General features: G+C 34.8%; 1 protein-coding gene across 14 annotated transcripts in view; it reads right to left on the bottom strand.

Annotated features, from left to right (window-relative positions):
* The window catches only part of Ttc3 (tetratricopeptide repeat domain 3), a 119355-nt gene that overhangs the window by 85863 nt on the left and 16286 nt on the right, over positions 1–17206 (bottom strand). For 8 of the 14 annotated variants that reach the window (XR_013437028.1, XM_078044633.1, XM_078044635.1 and 5 more), the window contains 5 exons: positions 16689–16809; positions 14159–14244; positions 12114–12208; positions 10907–10969; positions 523–577 (listed from right to left, as the gene is read on the bottom strand). Coding sequence is in view for 7 of the 14 variants with exons in the window: in XM_078044633.1 (XP_077900759.1) it covers positions 523–577; positions 10907–10969; positions 12114–12208; positions 14159–14244; positions 16689–16809 (420 nt within the window). In the remaining 7 variants the exon portion in view is untranslated. Of the gene's footprint in view, positions 1–522; positions 578–7878; positions 9555–10906; positions 10970–12113; positions 12209–14158; positions 14245–16688; positions 16810–17206 lie in introns of those variants that run through there. The other 6 variants (XM_078044637.1, XM_078044640.1, XM_078044636.1 and 3 more) reach the window with 3 other exon arrangements.

Below are 17206 nucleotides of genomic sequence, written 5' to 3'. Positions count from 1 at the left end.
TTATTTGTTTCACTGGCCCTTTTTCTACTGGGTTTTTATTTATTCTAGGAGTTCTCTGCATATTCGCAATACAATCCTATCAATTATATATAAATCCTATTAGTTATATAAATTATTGATGAACAAATGATCTCCTCCTGCTTATTTCATTCATATCTTTTATGTATATAAGTTTTTAAGTATGATGTAGAAAATTATATCAATGTGGTTTATTTCACGCTGATTTATACATTGTGTGTTACTTAAGAAATCCAAAGGCACACCTATCACTTGCAGATATTACCTCTCAATTGCTACAGTCCCTCCATGCTCTCCAGGACACCTCATGCTGGCACACACACATTCTTAGCCTCTCACAGCTACTGCCAAATCCCCATAGTGGTAGTGGAATTGAAGCACCCCCTTTCCTATTCTTGATAATTTCATCCAGCACTTTTACATATAAATACACATCCCATATATTAATTTTCACAACAATATATAGTATTACTGGCTCAATGTAAAAATACAAAAGAAACCTACCTTTGGCCAAGTGCTCTTCAGAATAATGGCTCTCTTTCCATCACCAAGTGCATTTCTAAACAGAAAAAGAAAAAATAAAATATTTAAACATCTCCATTCTTTTATTTTTGTAAAAGTACTGTATATTGCTATCTATTTTATGTTCTGAATTTTCCATGTATATCATTTAGTCAAATAATAATTTTTTAAAATCCACAAAATATACGTCCATTATAGGAAATTTGGAAAATACAGAAAAGTAAAACAAAGGGGAAAAGTCACCCAGAGTCACAATCACAACAACCCAGGAATAAGTATTTTCAGCATTTCTGGAGTATTTCCTGCATATATCGTATCAACATCTTACCTATGCATAACTAAAAATTTGTATATTTGCGTGCAATAATTTTGCCTTTCAATAATAGCCAAAATTTTAACTCCCAGGTCTTGTTAGCTAAGCTATACGAACAGAGCATGCATTCCTGGACAGAAGGCCTAAGTTAAGTCCAATTCAACTGCTAATTCTCCTGGGGCCTTAAAGAAGTCATTAATATCCCTGAACCCACCTTCTCAACTGTAAAATGAAGATAATAATTCTTTCTTTTCTAGCTGTTTTGAGGTAGATGCTAAGTTAGAAAATGTAAACATCAGTATATGCATACTCAGTCTCTCAGTTGCCTGGCTTACCTTCAACAACCTCCCATACCTCAACTCAGTCATCTACCATCACACCCCTTTGGCAAAACTTAGCATCACTCAGAACTATCAAACTCCTAAATCCACTTGTGAGGGCATCCAACTCTTACCGGTTAAACTATTTCCTACTATCTTCTCAGGGGGTCTAACTCATTGATTTGCCTGCTTTCTCTTTTTCCTACTCCCCTATTTATCTGGTTTAAAATTCACTGGTTTATCATTTTGTATTCACACATATTAATTCATTATTCTTAAAAAGAGATTATAAAGAAGACCAAAACTAGGTATCATACCACCAGATATCAATTCCTAGTAAAAGGCTATATACGAAAAAGAAAAAAAAATTAAAATGTAAGACAACTTAACCAACAGAAAACAAAAGAGAAACCAGAAATGGATTTGACACAATCACCTGATTTATGACAAAGTGACACTGCAGTGCATGGAGAAAATAATACTTTTTTAAGAAATGGTGCTGGGTCAATTGGACATTCATATGAATTTTGAACCCTACCTCACATGAAATACAAAAATCAACTTCAGAAGGCTTGCAGATCTAATTATCAAAGTTAAAATTGTAGAAGAAACAGAGTGGTGGCTTTAGAGTAAGCAAAGACTACAAACAAAAAGCACTTACCATAAAGGAAATAATTAATAGAACCTACTATATTAAAATTAATAACTTCTCAGTGAAAACATCAAGAATGAAAAGGTACTGAGAAGACATCTGCAACACAAGTCTGACCAAGGACTCATCCAGAATACAAAACAATACAAAAAAACTCCCACAAATGAATAAGACATTCAACCTAGGAAAAATAAAAATCGAGCAAAAGACCATGAGAATATCCAAATAGTCAATAAGCATATGGAAAAATACTCAACTTAAATATCCTTACTTGAATTATAGAAATGCAAATTAAAATTACAGTGCTATATACTCCCACCAAAATATCTAAAATGAAAGATGCAAAATGATAAGTGCTGGTGAGGACATGGAACTGAAATTCACATGTTGCCAGTAAGACCATAAAGTGATAAAACCACATAGGAAACTATGCATTAAGGCTAAATACAAGCATACCTTCTGTCCCAGCAATTCAAGTCCTCGATTATACACTTTAACAAAAATGGATACATACATTTACAACACTATCTGTAAAAGCCAAATACTAGAAACTACCAAAATGCCCATCGACAATAGAATGGATAAAACATGGTATATTCATGCAATAGATGAACACTTTACAACTACATGCAACAATATGGATCTCAAAAAGAATGCTGAAAGTCAAACACAGAAGAGCACATAGTATGCAATTCCATTTATAATTGCACAAAGACAGGCAAAACTAACCTCTGGAAGTCAGAACAGTAGTAATACAGGGGAAGGACTTGGGTAGTGACTGGAAGGAGAAACAAGGGGGGACTTCTTAGGTACTGGGTCTGTGATGTGGGTGGTTTCAATTGTTTGGTCTCTGAAAACATGTATTAGGATCTTAAAAAAAAAAAAAAAAAACCTACAAAGAAAAACTCTTTTTTTTCTGTTGGAGACCGTTATCTGGTTTGATGTCTGAGCCACAATGGCCACTCTGCTATCCTGAAGGGACAGCCCACTGACCAAGTGACACTCTAAGGCTGGAAGAAAACAGGTCTCTGATTACACTGTTCAATAATCTTAGAACCACCTTCTTTTTGAACTTGTGAATGAGATTGTTTTCTTCACCATTTACACTATTTGCCTCAGTTTGTTTTGTGAAGCCCAAAATATCTTAATCTAATGGCACACCTCTTAAGCTTCAGTCTCTCCCCCAGCAAGTTTACAAGTTACCTACGCTAGCTGTCTCCATTTCTTCTCACTTTATTCAACTCACTCCAACCACCTTCTGTTCCAAGACTCCTACTAACAGATCTACTAGTAAATGATGTTCATGTTGCTAAACCCAAATTCCATTGAACTAACTGGCTTCTCAGCAGCCACAGACTGCCCTGGCGACTCTCTCTCACTTCTATGACACCACACTTAGTTTCCTACCTACCTCCCCAGCCACTTCTTAATAGTCTCCTAGATAGGTTTGTCCTTCTCTGGACTGATTATTTGTGTTACTCTAGTCTCAGACCTGCTAAAGGCCAGCAGGTCTCAAACTTGTTTACACATTAGTACTATCAGAGGAGATTCTGAAAGCCCAATGCCCAAACTTGACCCTAGATCAGCTACACCCTAGCATCTTTGGGTAATCTTTCTTCAGAGCTCAAATGATTCCATTGTGCAATTCAAATGGAGACCTTCTTCCCTAGCAATCTCACCCATATCTACAACTTCAAATCATCTAGGTCAAATATCCCAAACATGAGTTCCACACCCACAAAACTCACTGCTATATGATATACTAACATGGATGTGTCACATGCACTTTAATTTAATTTGAAGTCAAATTCTACCTCCAATAAATGTATTCATCTTCCAGTGACTGACCAATGTCATGAATGGGCCCAGAAACCATAAGACAAAACCTTAAACCAATTCTAATCATTGCCTTCTCCTTCAAATCCCTACACCAAACCACAGACAATGTCTGTCAACTTTCTCTCTAAAGTACCTTGAATCCTTCCACTTTTCCACTACCTTTACCCTGCTCCAAGCCATCATCATCTCTGACCTGCAGTCCTACAACAGACCCCCAACCCACTTCCATACCGTATCCCCCTCAAATCCATTCTCCCCATTGTACTAATGGTGCTGTCTCCCCTTACTACAAAATCCTTTACTTTTTTCTCACCACTTTTAAAAGCCAATAACCTTGACGTAGCCTACAAGGTCTAGGTCCTTTGTCTTCAGGCCACCTGGGACACTATCAGTTCCACAAATGCAACACAGCCCTTCCCATCCCAGGCCTTCACATTTCTGGCCCACTGTTAATAACACAAGAACTATGTGTTTTTGCTAATTTCTGACATCAGCCAAGATTTTTCTGAAAGAATCCCAAGAATTTGTTGAATCAGGGTTGAATGCTACTTTTAAATTAATGCTATGACTATAATTGTATTACATTAATATTACAATTGTACCATATACTATAAATATCCAAATTTTTACTAAAATATGAATATATATTGACTATAAATTTTCACATTTACTACCATTGTGGCCAGATCCTACTATTAAAGCAAAGTGAGCGTAGTAAATCACATGGGGCTACGGCTCATCCAAACCAGTGCAACCCTAATCACTCTGGTGAATGGGTGAGACTTTGGGCAACAGAAATACCGTGCAACATACATTGATGACAATGGGAAGATACAGTTATTTACTATTGGAAACTATGTAACATGGTCAGAATACTAGATAGAGGGTAACAACCTATTCTAGCTCAGGCACTCTAATTACTATTAAATAGGAAAGTATGTTTCTTTCTCCAACTACCCTACTACCTCATGTACACAATATGCTTCATTTTGCCCTAAAATAACATTAGGAAAGAGTACCTATTCTCTCTTCCAATTTCCATGATGTTTTGCTAATTACTCGGGAACACTCCTCTCTCTACCCCTAAACGTTTCCCAGGGGTGGGCATGGGAGGCACTAATTATATGTGGCTTAGTCTCTTTTTTCTCACTCTGAGACCTTAAAAAAAACTGACAGACACCAGATCCCCTTTTCTTCCAGACTTAAAGTTAACAGGATCCTGGTTTGCCAGTTCCATTCATGACTGTTTCTGAATTAATAACAAGTCACTTAGCTACCAGACTTAAGGCTCCTTATCCTAATGATTCTATCAGAGATGAAGGTGACAGTGACTAAAAGAAGCCCATTTTCTGCAATCATCTCTTAACTAATTCTAGACTTGGGTGCAGAACAGATGCTATTTACTGACTCTCTAAGTACAACATGTAAATACAAGAATTTTGTGAGCCACAGGCTTTCTCCCCTTAGTCTCATTTCTCAACAAAGAAATAATACCTATTTCACAAGTTTCTTAATGTTACCACTAAACTACAAAAGCAGGATTCAGATGTAAGAGTCACTGTCAAATATGGTGATTAATAATCATTAGTTGAATAAGCATATACATTTTGAATCAAAAGTTAGTATCTGGTCAGGCACAATGTCAAATGCCTATAATCCCACATGCTCAAGGCCTGGCTCAGAACTAGCAAGACCCTATGTCAAAATAAAAAAATAAAAAGAGCTGGGGATTGGAGCTCAGTGGCAAAGCACCCCTGGGTTGAATCCCTAGTATTTTTTTTAAAAAAAAGCATCTGAATTTAAAATTATATATGCTCTTTAAGTAACAGAAAGTTATCAGGAATTTATCCTACAGATATACTTGTACCTGGATATACAGCATAAGTAAAAGGATACTTATTATGGACCTATAATTAATTAATTAAAACTGAAAATCAATGTCCTAATAAATCTAATTATAAACAAAATAATCTATACTAACAAAGCATACGTAAAAACTGATAGATTACTTGAGTAATCCATTCAGTAAAATACTACGTAGTCACGAGAAAGAACAAGGAAGATCTCTAAATACACTGATATGCAACAAGCTCCTGGATTTAAATATAAAAAAGTAAGATGTACAACCACAGTGTAGTGATGTTCCCACCATGTTTTTTTTTAAAAGATATGTTACATTGAACCAAGTGAAAATTGTCTATATTCAGATTTACAAAAATTATTTCATGTGGTTCCACATAATGAGTATTTCTACAGGCATAAGACATAAGACATTATGGAAATGCATAAGGACATGAAGAGAGGGATTAGGGAATAGATCTGAGTTGGGCAGACATTTCAGTGTACCCTTTTCTACTCAATCTTTTACTATCATCATGTTTCTGCTTTTTAAAAAGGGGGTATACCCCAAAGAAGACTAAAAACTGTTTTCTTCAAAAACAAGTAGCTTCTAAATAAAAATAGAAACCATACAAGTAAGAGAGAATGAGGAATAATTCATCAAACCAACATATTTACACTGAAAATACACACACGATTTTTTTAATTCTCACAGAAACATACAGTTAAGTTGCTTTATACCTTTGGTCTCAAAAAAAAAAAAAAAAAAAAACAGAAAAAATAGCCAAGGGAGGAGTCTGTTACTAATCACAATTGGCATCTGATGAAAGGGAACATTGTATGATGAATAAATTAACTTTTATGTGTGTGGTGCTGGGGATTGAACACATGACAGGCAAGCACTCTACCAACTGAGCTATATCCCCAGCCCTGAGTAAATAAATTAATATCAAAAGGTCAAATATCAACTTTTAAAATTCCATGATTTTCTGAAGTAAATTAAAAAAAACATTCAAGCCTAAGCTTTTCCTTTCTCCAATTATATTTCTTGCACTGTTCAATATACCTTTGGCAGAAGAATATGAATTTTCCATGTAGGAGTCCCATGAGAAGAAATTAAACGACAAGTGAGCAAGGCCTATTGCTAGACATTGCATGTGCTACATTAGCTACCAAAGTTACAGGTATGCCCAACTCCTTTTCCTTGATTCTCCTCTGAACTACAAGTTTCTGGTTACTTCAATCACAACTGTCATTATAATAATAATACCCTGCAGTTAGCAAATTGTATTTGAAAAGTGCGCTCTTAGAAAACCAAAGTAAAAGGGAATCTCATCCACGGAGGGCATCCTGGGACTCACTGGCCCTCACCACACACATTCCTAAGCCTGAAAGGATTTCACAGGTGGAGGGAGAAGTAGACAGGAGAAGCAAGGGGCAAGTGTAGTTCCCCACACCCATCCCTCCCTCACTCCAACCCCATCTCCACATTTCCCAAACACAACATCCACAGACTCAGGTTTTCATTGGCTCTTGGCTTCAACTACATCCATTCAAAGGTGCTCTCTGATTTTCAAACTGCATGACTATTTTGACATTAAAATCACTATCACAGGTACCTTGACCATTTCTGAACGAACCATTTGATTCCCAACTCATGCTTCATCTCAGGCTTTTTCCCCTCTGCCATTGGCCTTGAAATATTTATATTTCTTTCCTTTGAAGATAATTTTTCACTTATTTTACCCCTGATGTTTAGGGAGTACTGTTTTGGGCTTTTCCCCTCTTATGTGCACTTTTAATTACACTTTATCAAATAATTCAAGTATACATAAAAGTACAAAGAATAACATTAACATAATGAACACCCATGTACCAACTGTGTACCAACTTAGCAAGAAATTAACATTTTGCCATATTTACTTCAGCTTCTTTTGCAGAAGTTTGTTACAGTTGACATCCACTGTGTTAATTATTTTCCCTCCTTTTTCCCCAGAGATAGCCACTCCCCTGGTGTTTAACATGCCCATGCATTTTTAAAACATTTTAATACATTCTCTGTATTAAGAATATGCATATTGTTTTGCATGTTTTTAAACATTATATAAATGGCATCATACTGTACAAATCATTCTGCAACTTGCTTTTTTTCACCAACATTGCATTCATTATAACTGCCATTGAGAATTCCATTGTATGAATATACCATAATTTATTTATCCATTCCCCTACTGATGGACATTTAGGTTGTTTCCATTTCTTTACTCTTACAAACAATGCTATATATGAAGGCTTGTACATATCTTCTTGAGTACACATTGAGAGTTTGGAAGGGATGACCCTAGAAGTGGGCTGCAGAATATGCACATCTTCACCTTGTCAGATTTCTCTCCAAAGTGACTGTACCAATTTACACTTTCTCCAGCCGAGTATGAAAGTTTCCTTTGTTCCACATCCTCTCAAACACTTGGTATTACGAAGTTTTTAAGTTTTTGCCAATCTGATGGATATGAAAAAGAAACTTGTAGTTTTTAATCTGCATGTCATGTAAGGATAATCATGTCCTCATAAATGTTTATTGACTATTTGGATCATTTGTTTTTAAAAATTATCAACTTTCACATTTCCTTTTTACTCTATCATCACCTTTCCATAGTGAATAATAATAAAGACTCTGCATCCAGGCTGTCTGGACTCAAACACTGGCTCCATCACGTATACCTTGTATCCTTTATTTGGGCTCTCTATGTGTAAAGAGGCAGCAGCACCTACCTCACATGGTTGTGAAGGTTTTATAAGTGAATTTACATAAAGTATTCACAACAGCACACCCATGTTGTTAGACACAGTACTATTATTTTTACCCTTTTAGAGAATAAAATTGCCAAAGTTATTCCTTAAAATTTGATTTTTAATGTCCCAATTTATATTTACTAATCTTTTAGAATTAAATTATTTTAGAAGTTTCAGCATTTGTTACTTTAATCCTTTTATTCCTCTTTCCTAATTTTAATTTTAAATGTTCCATTTCTGATCTCTTGCAGCTCAATCTTTGCTTTTACAATAGCGGAGAGGAAGCCTGGCCTTCTGGAATAACTGAGGACTGCATTCTTGCCCAAACTAGTGGAAGGAGGATGCTTTATCCCCACAGATGCTCAGCAGGATTCCCATGGCAGAACTAGCATCCCTCTGATTCGAGAGCTTCAAAACATCTCAACCTTGGTAACTCAGCTAAAAGCTATTTTCAGGACATAGGTCCTCCTATGTGAGTGGCACATTTCAATTACTGACAACATGTTCTTTTCTTAAGGTTCATCACTCTAATCATTTTGATCAGGAGTGATACTATGGACTCTGAAAACATTCACCCTACATTACAAGCAAATGACATAAACAATGTGTAAGAAGGTAGGAAACACCAATAAAACTGGTGTGGCATAGCTTCATACATTAAACAGGCATCCAGTACATATTGGTGATTGCCTAATAAAGAACAAAGGGTTCTCAATGCTGCTGACCTGGCTCTAGTGAAAATATAGATGGCATTCAACAAATAAGCTATAACATCAGGAAGGAGGTACAAGAATACCCTGCTCTTGGCCTTTACATCACCAAGCTACCTGATTCTGTGTTTCTATTTTCATGCACCTCCTGTTGTAGCAGGGGTTGAGGAGGATCCTCCTTGTGAGTCACCCTGATTTGCCTCTCAGCTTTCAGAGCTCAAGTGTAGGTGACTTTCTGCCCAGCAAGTTTCAGACTGGCACCTCAATTTTCACAAGAGGCTAGCCAAGTTGCAAACCTATTCATCTGATCTTGAAAGTATACAGATTCACCTTCAAACACCACAGAATATCTGCAATTCTGGACCTAGCCAGAGGCAATAACCTAAAGACATTTGCAGCTCATTTCTTGTCAGAACCAGTTGAGGACAGTGGTATTGATGGAAGACTGTGTCAAGCCCATCCATTCCTCTAGTCTAGTTAGCCTCGGATTATCCACGGCTTAAGCCATCTAAAAGCTGCATAACGTTAATACAGCGGTATTCTCCAAGGTGGTTGGATTACTGGTGATTTTTATTTTCTTCTTTTTAAACTCTGGTATTTTCCAAATTTTCTACCATGAGAATGTGTTCTGTTTATAATAAAAGAAAAACACAATAAATGTTATTTTTAAAGCTACATACTTGGAATATATTGTCTTCCCCACCCCCACCTTCCCACATCCCAACGTAAGTGCTTTTACTGAAAAACAATTGAAATCATGTTCTCAGTTTTCTTGACATCACAAAAACACTTGTGAAACCCAAAACTTTATTTTCAGAGGTTTTTTTTTCCCCTATAAAGAGCAATGTTGCTAGAATGTTTTTTAGCTCTTATCATTCAATCAACATTATTAGTAAGCCATTTAAGAAATTTCCTTCAGAAGGAACCATGAGGAGGAAAACTCATTCCAGCAATTGGTGTACTGGGGCTTTGTAAATAATGAAAATTATGTAACTTGCCAAGTTTTCCTTTTTCATTCTAAGCAACAGGAGATCAGGGTCAGATATGAATTATTAGTATTTCTACATGCCCATATACCTATGTAGCCTTGTTTTGACAAAAACAAGCTCTGAATTGATTTTCTGATTTATTGTGTTTTGAATATTCTACTGTGTGAATATATTCTTCAGCATACCCCAAACCTTTCTTACAGTAAAGTATTACATAATTAAATATAACAGTCTACATGTTCAATATTAATTCTTATAATTAATTTCTTAAATTTTTAAAACTGACAAGGCAATAAAATCATGGTAGAGTATCTACATCAATCTTTCTCAATAAGTAAATATATTCAACATAAGAAATTAAGAATTAGTTATGATTCCACTCTCATAGTAATATTATTAAGTTTATGTGCTTTCTTTCACTTATGAAGGATATTTACTTAATTTTTCATACCAAGACAAATAGAAGAAAAGAAGACAGTAAAAATATTTCTTCCAAAACAGATTAATTAATAGCGCAAAAGGACATAGTATATTATAGGTGTTATAAACACAGACTTTGACATCATCTAAGATCTGTGTTCAAATTAGCATCAGTACTCACTAGTGGTATGAGCTGAGCTGGTCACAGGTAAAGTGTGAAGAATAATATAACCTACCTATTAAAGTTGCTGTGAGACTTAACGTGAAGCAATTAAAACAATGCAGGACATATGACAAAAGCTTCCACTCAGTCAGCTGCCGCAGGTACAGTTAGTATATATACAGCCTACTACACTCTCTTTTTAACAATTTTTAACTATTTTTGGAAAAAAAAAAGGGGGGGAGGGGGTTTCTTGCATACCAGAAATGTCTCCCCCAAAATGGGCATTTAGCATAACAATTCAATGATTGTGGTACTTTAACCAACTTACCTAAACTGTCCAGTACGAAGAAAGCAAAGAGCTCGGTTACCATAAAGAAGGTGGTTTTCAGGTCTTAAAAAGAAGTAACATTTGGTCAGTAAATCACGTTACATATGAAATAAACATACATTACACTGAAAACAGGCATGAAAAAAGTTTTTAAAACTTTACATTTTCATGGCAGAGCAGGAAGAATACAAGATTTGGAACTTAACTGGGTAAATCTCACTTCATTACTTCCCCAGTAGCCTTCTTTAAAACCAACCTAAACTATCCTGTGTTCAAACTGAAGAGAATCCTTGCTCTGTCCAGCTCACAGGACTATTGTCAAGATCAAATAAGACATCTTATTAAAAAGTTAGTCAACTACAATGTATGCTGTAACTACAGAGGACAGGATCATTATTTCAGGGATATGCCACCTTGACAAAGAACTCCAGGCAAAAGGAGCTTGGAAATTGCAACAGTAACGTTAAGTAGCTTCATTTCAAATTTTGATCTTTTTAGTTTTGTCTGACAGTATAAAGCCAGAAATGATTTTCTTCCACCTTTTTCTCAATAGAATAGAGTAGCAGTCTTGGGGCAGCATGTTGACTAGATTGATTCATTCCCCCTGGGGACGAGCAAGGTAGGAAAGGGAGAAGTTACGAACACCCCAACCTTCAAAGGCTGCTCTAATATTAGGTGGCTCACCTGAAGTGGCCATTAGGAACAGAATAGCACACCTGGGGGGACGACTACAAAATTCCAGCAGCTGAGTACCAAAACCAGGTAGAAAAGAACACATGCATCCTCAACCATTCCAACTATTTTTCCTTTAAAAGTTTCCTCTAAGAAAGCAAAACCTCCTAAGTAGGTAGCATTTTAAGTATTAGGAACTAATCCTTTTTGATCAGTTAATAATTTATAAGGAAGTAGTTGACAGCAAAAAGAGAAAAAGACAATAACAGGTGACTCTGCTGGAATGCCTTAAGAAAATGGAGCAAGGCAGAACCAAATTCACCACTGCACCTGACTTGCTTGAGTTGCAGGATTTAATCAGTTCCAAATACTCAGGTTACCTCCAAGCTACTAATAACTAAAGATAAAAAATAAAAATCTATTATGCATATCAAATTGGAAGATTCTACAATTCTTGATCTTATTTTTATTTATCCTAATATTCTAACTTGAGCTGCCACACAAAAAGGATCTCATTGCTCTGTTTTGTTCTTACCTATATTCAATGGCTCTGGTGTAATAGATAATAGCTATATCAAATCTTTCTTTGGAAAACTCTTCATTTCCTTTCATTTTCATTAGTTCTCCTTGCTGAGAAACCAAGGTGAAAGAAGACCCATCAATTAGCTCCAAAGACAATCAAGAAACCAATACCTAGGAAAAATGGATCTGGGTTTCCATCTTTAATATCAAAAATAAGCTAGAGGATTATTTATATAGAAAAGGAGAATGTAATATCCAATATTTTGGGATGTACAGTTGACCCTCAATATCTATGGGTTCTGCAACTGCAGATTCAACCATATGCAGATCAAAAACTTTTGGAAAGACCAAAAAGGGTCTATAGGAACATGTACAGACTTTTCTTCTTGTCATTTCCCCTAAGCAATACAGTACAACAACTATTTACATAGTATTTACAGAGTACTAAGTATTATAAAGTGATCTAGAGATTATATTTAAAGTATATGGGAGCAAGTGTACAAGGTATAGCAAATACTATACCATTTTTTATGAAGGATTTGAGCTCCGGCAGATTTGGTACCAGATAGGATCCAGGAACCAATCTCCCTCAGACACTGAGGGACAAATGTATATTAAAAGAAACCTTTCTCTAATAACTCCATATTAACTTGTTAAGAAATATTAAAAAGCAAGGAAAACCAACACAATGTGAATAATTTCTAAAATAATTTTTCCCTCACGTGCAGTATTCGGCAGACCCATTTTTAAATATATTTTTCCATATGGGACAGCAAACTAAAAATGAAATGCAAAGTAGAATTTTAACTTTATGTTAGCAAATGTGATATTATTCAATAAACCTTAGTGCTTAAAAATATATAAACTGTAATAAAGGTAATACTGACTAGATTAACTACCAAAAATCACCTGGCAGGTTAGTAAGAACATGTGTGTTCTTACTAACACACGTTACTGGGGGACTGTGGACATAGCTCAGTTGGTAGAGTGCTTTCCTCTCATCATGCACAGGGCCCTGGGTTCAATTCCCAGCACCACAAAAAAAAAAAAAAAGTTACTGATATATTCAAAACTTTTCAATTCAAATTTTTAAAAACAAATTAATTAAAATAAATTAGATATCAATAGCTCTAGAGAACTTAATTGAACATTAAATGTCTCCCCAAATCTTTTTTTAAAAATTGAATTAAGGGGCTGGGGTGTGGCTCAGGGGTAGCATGCTTGCCTAGCATGCATGAGGCACTGGCTTTGATCTTCACCATCACATAAAAATAAATATAAATAAATAAATAAAGGTATTGAGTCCATTTACAACTTTAAAAAAATATTTTTTTACAACTTGAATTAGAATCATTATTTCCTCTGAGTGAACAGGTGAATTACATTACATCTCAATAAAAATGTTATCAAGGAAAATCATTTCTTCAAATCATTAAAGGATGATAAAAAATCAAATTTTTAATTTTTTAATAATCTGCTTTAAAATCATTAAAAATTTCAGATTAAGGTATTCTCTCTTCTTCCAAATCAAAATTTATTAAAATTTTCCATCAAACATATTATTAAATCTTACAATAGTTCCTTAGATACTGTCAACAGGTTTTTGTTTTGTTTTTTTGGTACCAGGGATTGAACCAAGGGGTACTCAACCACAGAGCCACATCCCCAACCTTCATCAGGTTTTTTAATGAACTTCCTCTGAGTGTTAAAAGTTCTAACAAGCAAATCTATTTTTTTTAAATTGTTGATGGGTCTTTATTTTATTTATTCACATGCAGTGCTGAGAATCAAATTCAGTGACTCACACATGCTAGGCAAGTGCTCCAACACTGAGCCCCAACTCTATCCCAAAAATGAACTCTTTCTTTTTTAAAAAATATATTTTTTAGTTGCAGACAGACATAATACCTTTATTTTATTTATTTATTTTATGTGGTGCTGAGGATCATACCCAGTGCCTCACAAGTGCTAGGCAAGTACTCTACCACTGAGCCACAGCCACAGCTCCCCCAACAAGCAACTCTTAATACATATTTACAGATAAATATTTATCCTCACCTCCATACACTCCGCACAATTTTGGGTTTTAAATTCTTCAAGTAAATTGCAGTTTTCCGTTACAACTTTAGTTATGTGATACTTGTCTAAGTTTTATTTTTAGGAGAGAATGAGAGAGAATATTTGTTAAAAAAAAAAAAACTGGTACTCACAAAATTCTAATTCTTAGGTTAAGTAAGTGAATTCATAAAGTTTATTATATTTTCTAAATACCCTGTTTCTTATAATCTTTCATGTGTATTAAGTATTTTAGAAATAAACAACTTATAAAACGTATAAAACGTTGCATAAAACAGATGCTTGCAGTAAACCTAATCTCTTTTTATTAACAATTAAAGAAAACCACTTATTATTACACTATGTTACTATAACAAATACTTTTGTCATAACACATTCAAAATAGGTCTCATAATTACTCAAGTCAATTGAACAAATATTATCAAATATCTACAGTACACCAGGTACAATGTTCAATAAAATTGTATAAAAATAAAACCCTAGAGAATATTTTTCAAAATGTATTCAATATAGGGTTGGGGATAGAGCTCAGTTGGTAGAGTGCTTGTCTCACATGAACAAGGCCCTGGGTTCAATCCTCAGCACCACAAATAAATAAAACTGTATTCAATATAATAAGTGAGTATTTAAAATGAATAGTAGACTCTTCAAAAAAAGAAATGTTAACAAAAAGAAGTTTGAAATACTATTCTTACAAAAATCCTTATAAAAATATTCTTATAAAATAAACTAATTTAAACACAGTTAGATATCCAAACTGTGAAAAGTTTATCAGGCCTCATTTTTCTACATTTTAAGCTATTATATAAAAAGGATTTTTTAAAATATAATACATTTTTTTATTGCAACAGACTAACAATTATGCTTCTAGCAAAACATTAATTTCTAGGGTGAAAAGAATACCTAAAATTTAAGATTCAAGAAGGAACTGGGAAGGTCACCAAATAAAGTAGTACTAAGGGACAGAACAAGGTTGCTGGAGGAAAACATGAGCTTTGAGGTCAGAGACCTGACTTATCTAAGTTCTACTACTTACTAGACTGTAGAAATCTCTCATAAGTCTTAGATTGTTCACTTCTACAATTGAGAATAATAGGCTGGGCATGGTGGTGCACGCCTATAATCCCAGCGGCTCGAGAGGCTGAGATAGGAGGATCACAAGTTCAAAGCAAGCCTCAGCAAAAAAGACACTAAGCAACACAGACCTTATCTCTAAAAAATAAAAATACAAAAAAAAAAAAAAAAATAGGGCTAGGGATGTGGCTCACTGGTCAGGCCTGTGAATTCAATCATCAGTACCCCCGCAAAAAAAGAGAGAATAACAGCCACCCCACAGGGCTATTATGAGAGAATCAGAAATGGGCCCACAATAGCGGCAATACATGATATTGCTTCTCCACCTCTACCCTAAAACCTGGTCCAGAATCAGAGGCTTTCAAAACAATGAAGAGAATAACCTCTATCAGTATAATACATCCCACTATCTATTGAGCCTAACAGAAAGAGCTTTATTTAATTCCTCTCTATTATTTAAGTCAATAGACAAATCTTCCCACTTCACAATGGAGATTGCAGATTATGGATTATCATCAACTAAAGAGTCAAAACATTTTCTGTGTCAAGATTCCTATAAAGTATACTCTAAAAAATTTACTGCTGGGCTGGGGATTTGGCTCAAGCGGTAGTGCGCTCGCCTGGTATGCGTGCGGCCCGGGTTCGATCCTCAGCACCACATACAAACAAAGATGTTGTGTCCGCCGAGAACTAAAAAATAAACATTAAAAATTCTCTCTCTCTCTCTCTCTCTCTCCTCTCTCACTCTCTCTTTAAAAAAAAAAAAATTTACTGCTGATATTCAAATGCTTTAAAGAAAATCATTTCAGGGCTGGGGACATAGCTTAGTGGCGGAGGACTTGGCCAGCATGCATAAGGCCCTGGATTCAATCCCCAGCACCACAAAAAAAAAAAAAAAAGAAAGAAAGAAAGGAAGGAAGGAAGGAAGAAAAACACTTCAGAAAACTGGAGAAATACGTAAGGCTATTTCTCCATACATAAAAGAATAGCTGATTTATCAAGAAAATGAAAATCATAATTTTAGCTTATGTTATTTTCTCATATGAATAAAAAGACATGGGCCCAGTTGTGAGCTCTTTATTTGAGTATTACATATTATAACTTATGACAACTATTAGATAGGATTTTTAAAGTATGATGCCACAATAATCTGAATGGTAAAACTAACTGTAAGGTTTAAGTTCTCTTATTCAAGTTATACTCCAGGTATGGATAATATGTCAAAATATACTCTGTCACTACAAAAAGAATAAAAATAAATAAATAAAGGAAATTAAAAAATAAAGTTCTTTTATTTCATATACAGAAGAAAAACACTATAAAGAAAAACATTTTTAAATGCTGCTAGAATAAATGAGAAATCATATAATTATATATTCCATTTTCCCAAATAATACCTTTAAAAACTGAGTTAACAATTTAAAGAACTTATACTTACATTCAGTGAAGAAAATACTTAACATAGACCAACAATTGTCGATTAATCCTAATTTAGGTAGAATTGTTGTATCGCCTGTGTATTTTACCCAATTTAAAGCTTCTTCCATTGCCAAAATTTTCTGTTTCAAAAAGAGGAAAGAAGAATGATACTCAAGTATTCTGTGGCAATATATATTTATCTCAATCAGTATTTCAAACCTTTATACAAAACTTATGTATTTTCATTACTCCATCACACAATAGAGGATAACTGGACTACAACATACAAGTTAACAGAATCTGTGGACTCACGTGTTCCATCTTTGGGTGACCTCGGGCTACCCTCAGAATTCAAAATGCTTTTGCAATGATTACAGACCTGAAAGCTGAGGTCTACAACCTGGTCAAAGGCTGTCCTTTGCAGTATGAGAGTACAAATTTACAAGGTAGAAAAGAAGTCTCAAATCTCAATTAGACTAGGACTTCCCTCTTTACCCTAAGGTTAAAGGTATAGATTAAAGTTCTCCACAGGGACTA

The sequence above is a fragment of the Ictidomys tridecemlineatus genome, chromosome 3, assembly GCF_052094955.1.
Source record: "Ictidomys tridecemlineatus isolate mIctTri1 chromosome 3, mIctTri1.hap1, whole genome shotgun sequence".
Lineage (NCBI taxonomy): Eukaryota > Metazoa > Chordata > Mammalia > Rodentia > Sciuridae > Ictidomys > Ictidomys tridecemlineatus.
This window is presented reverse-complemented; position numbering and strand designations above follow the sequence as displayed.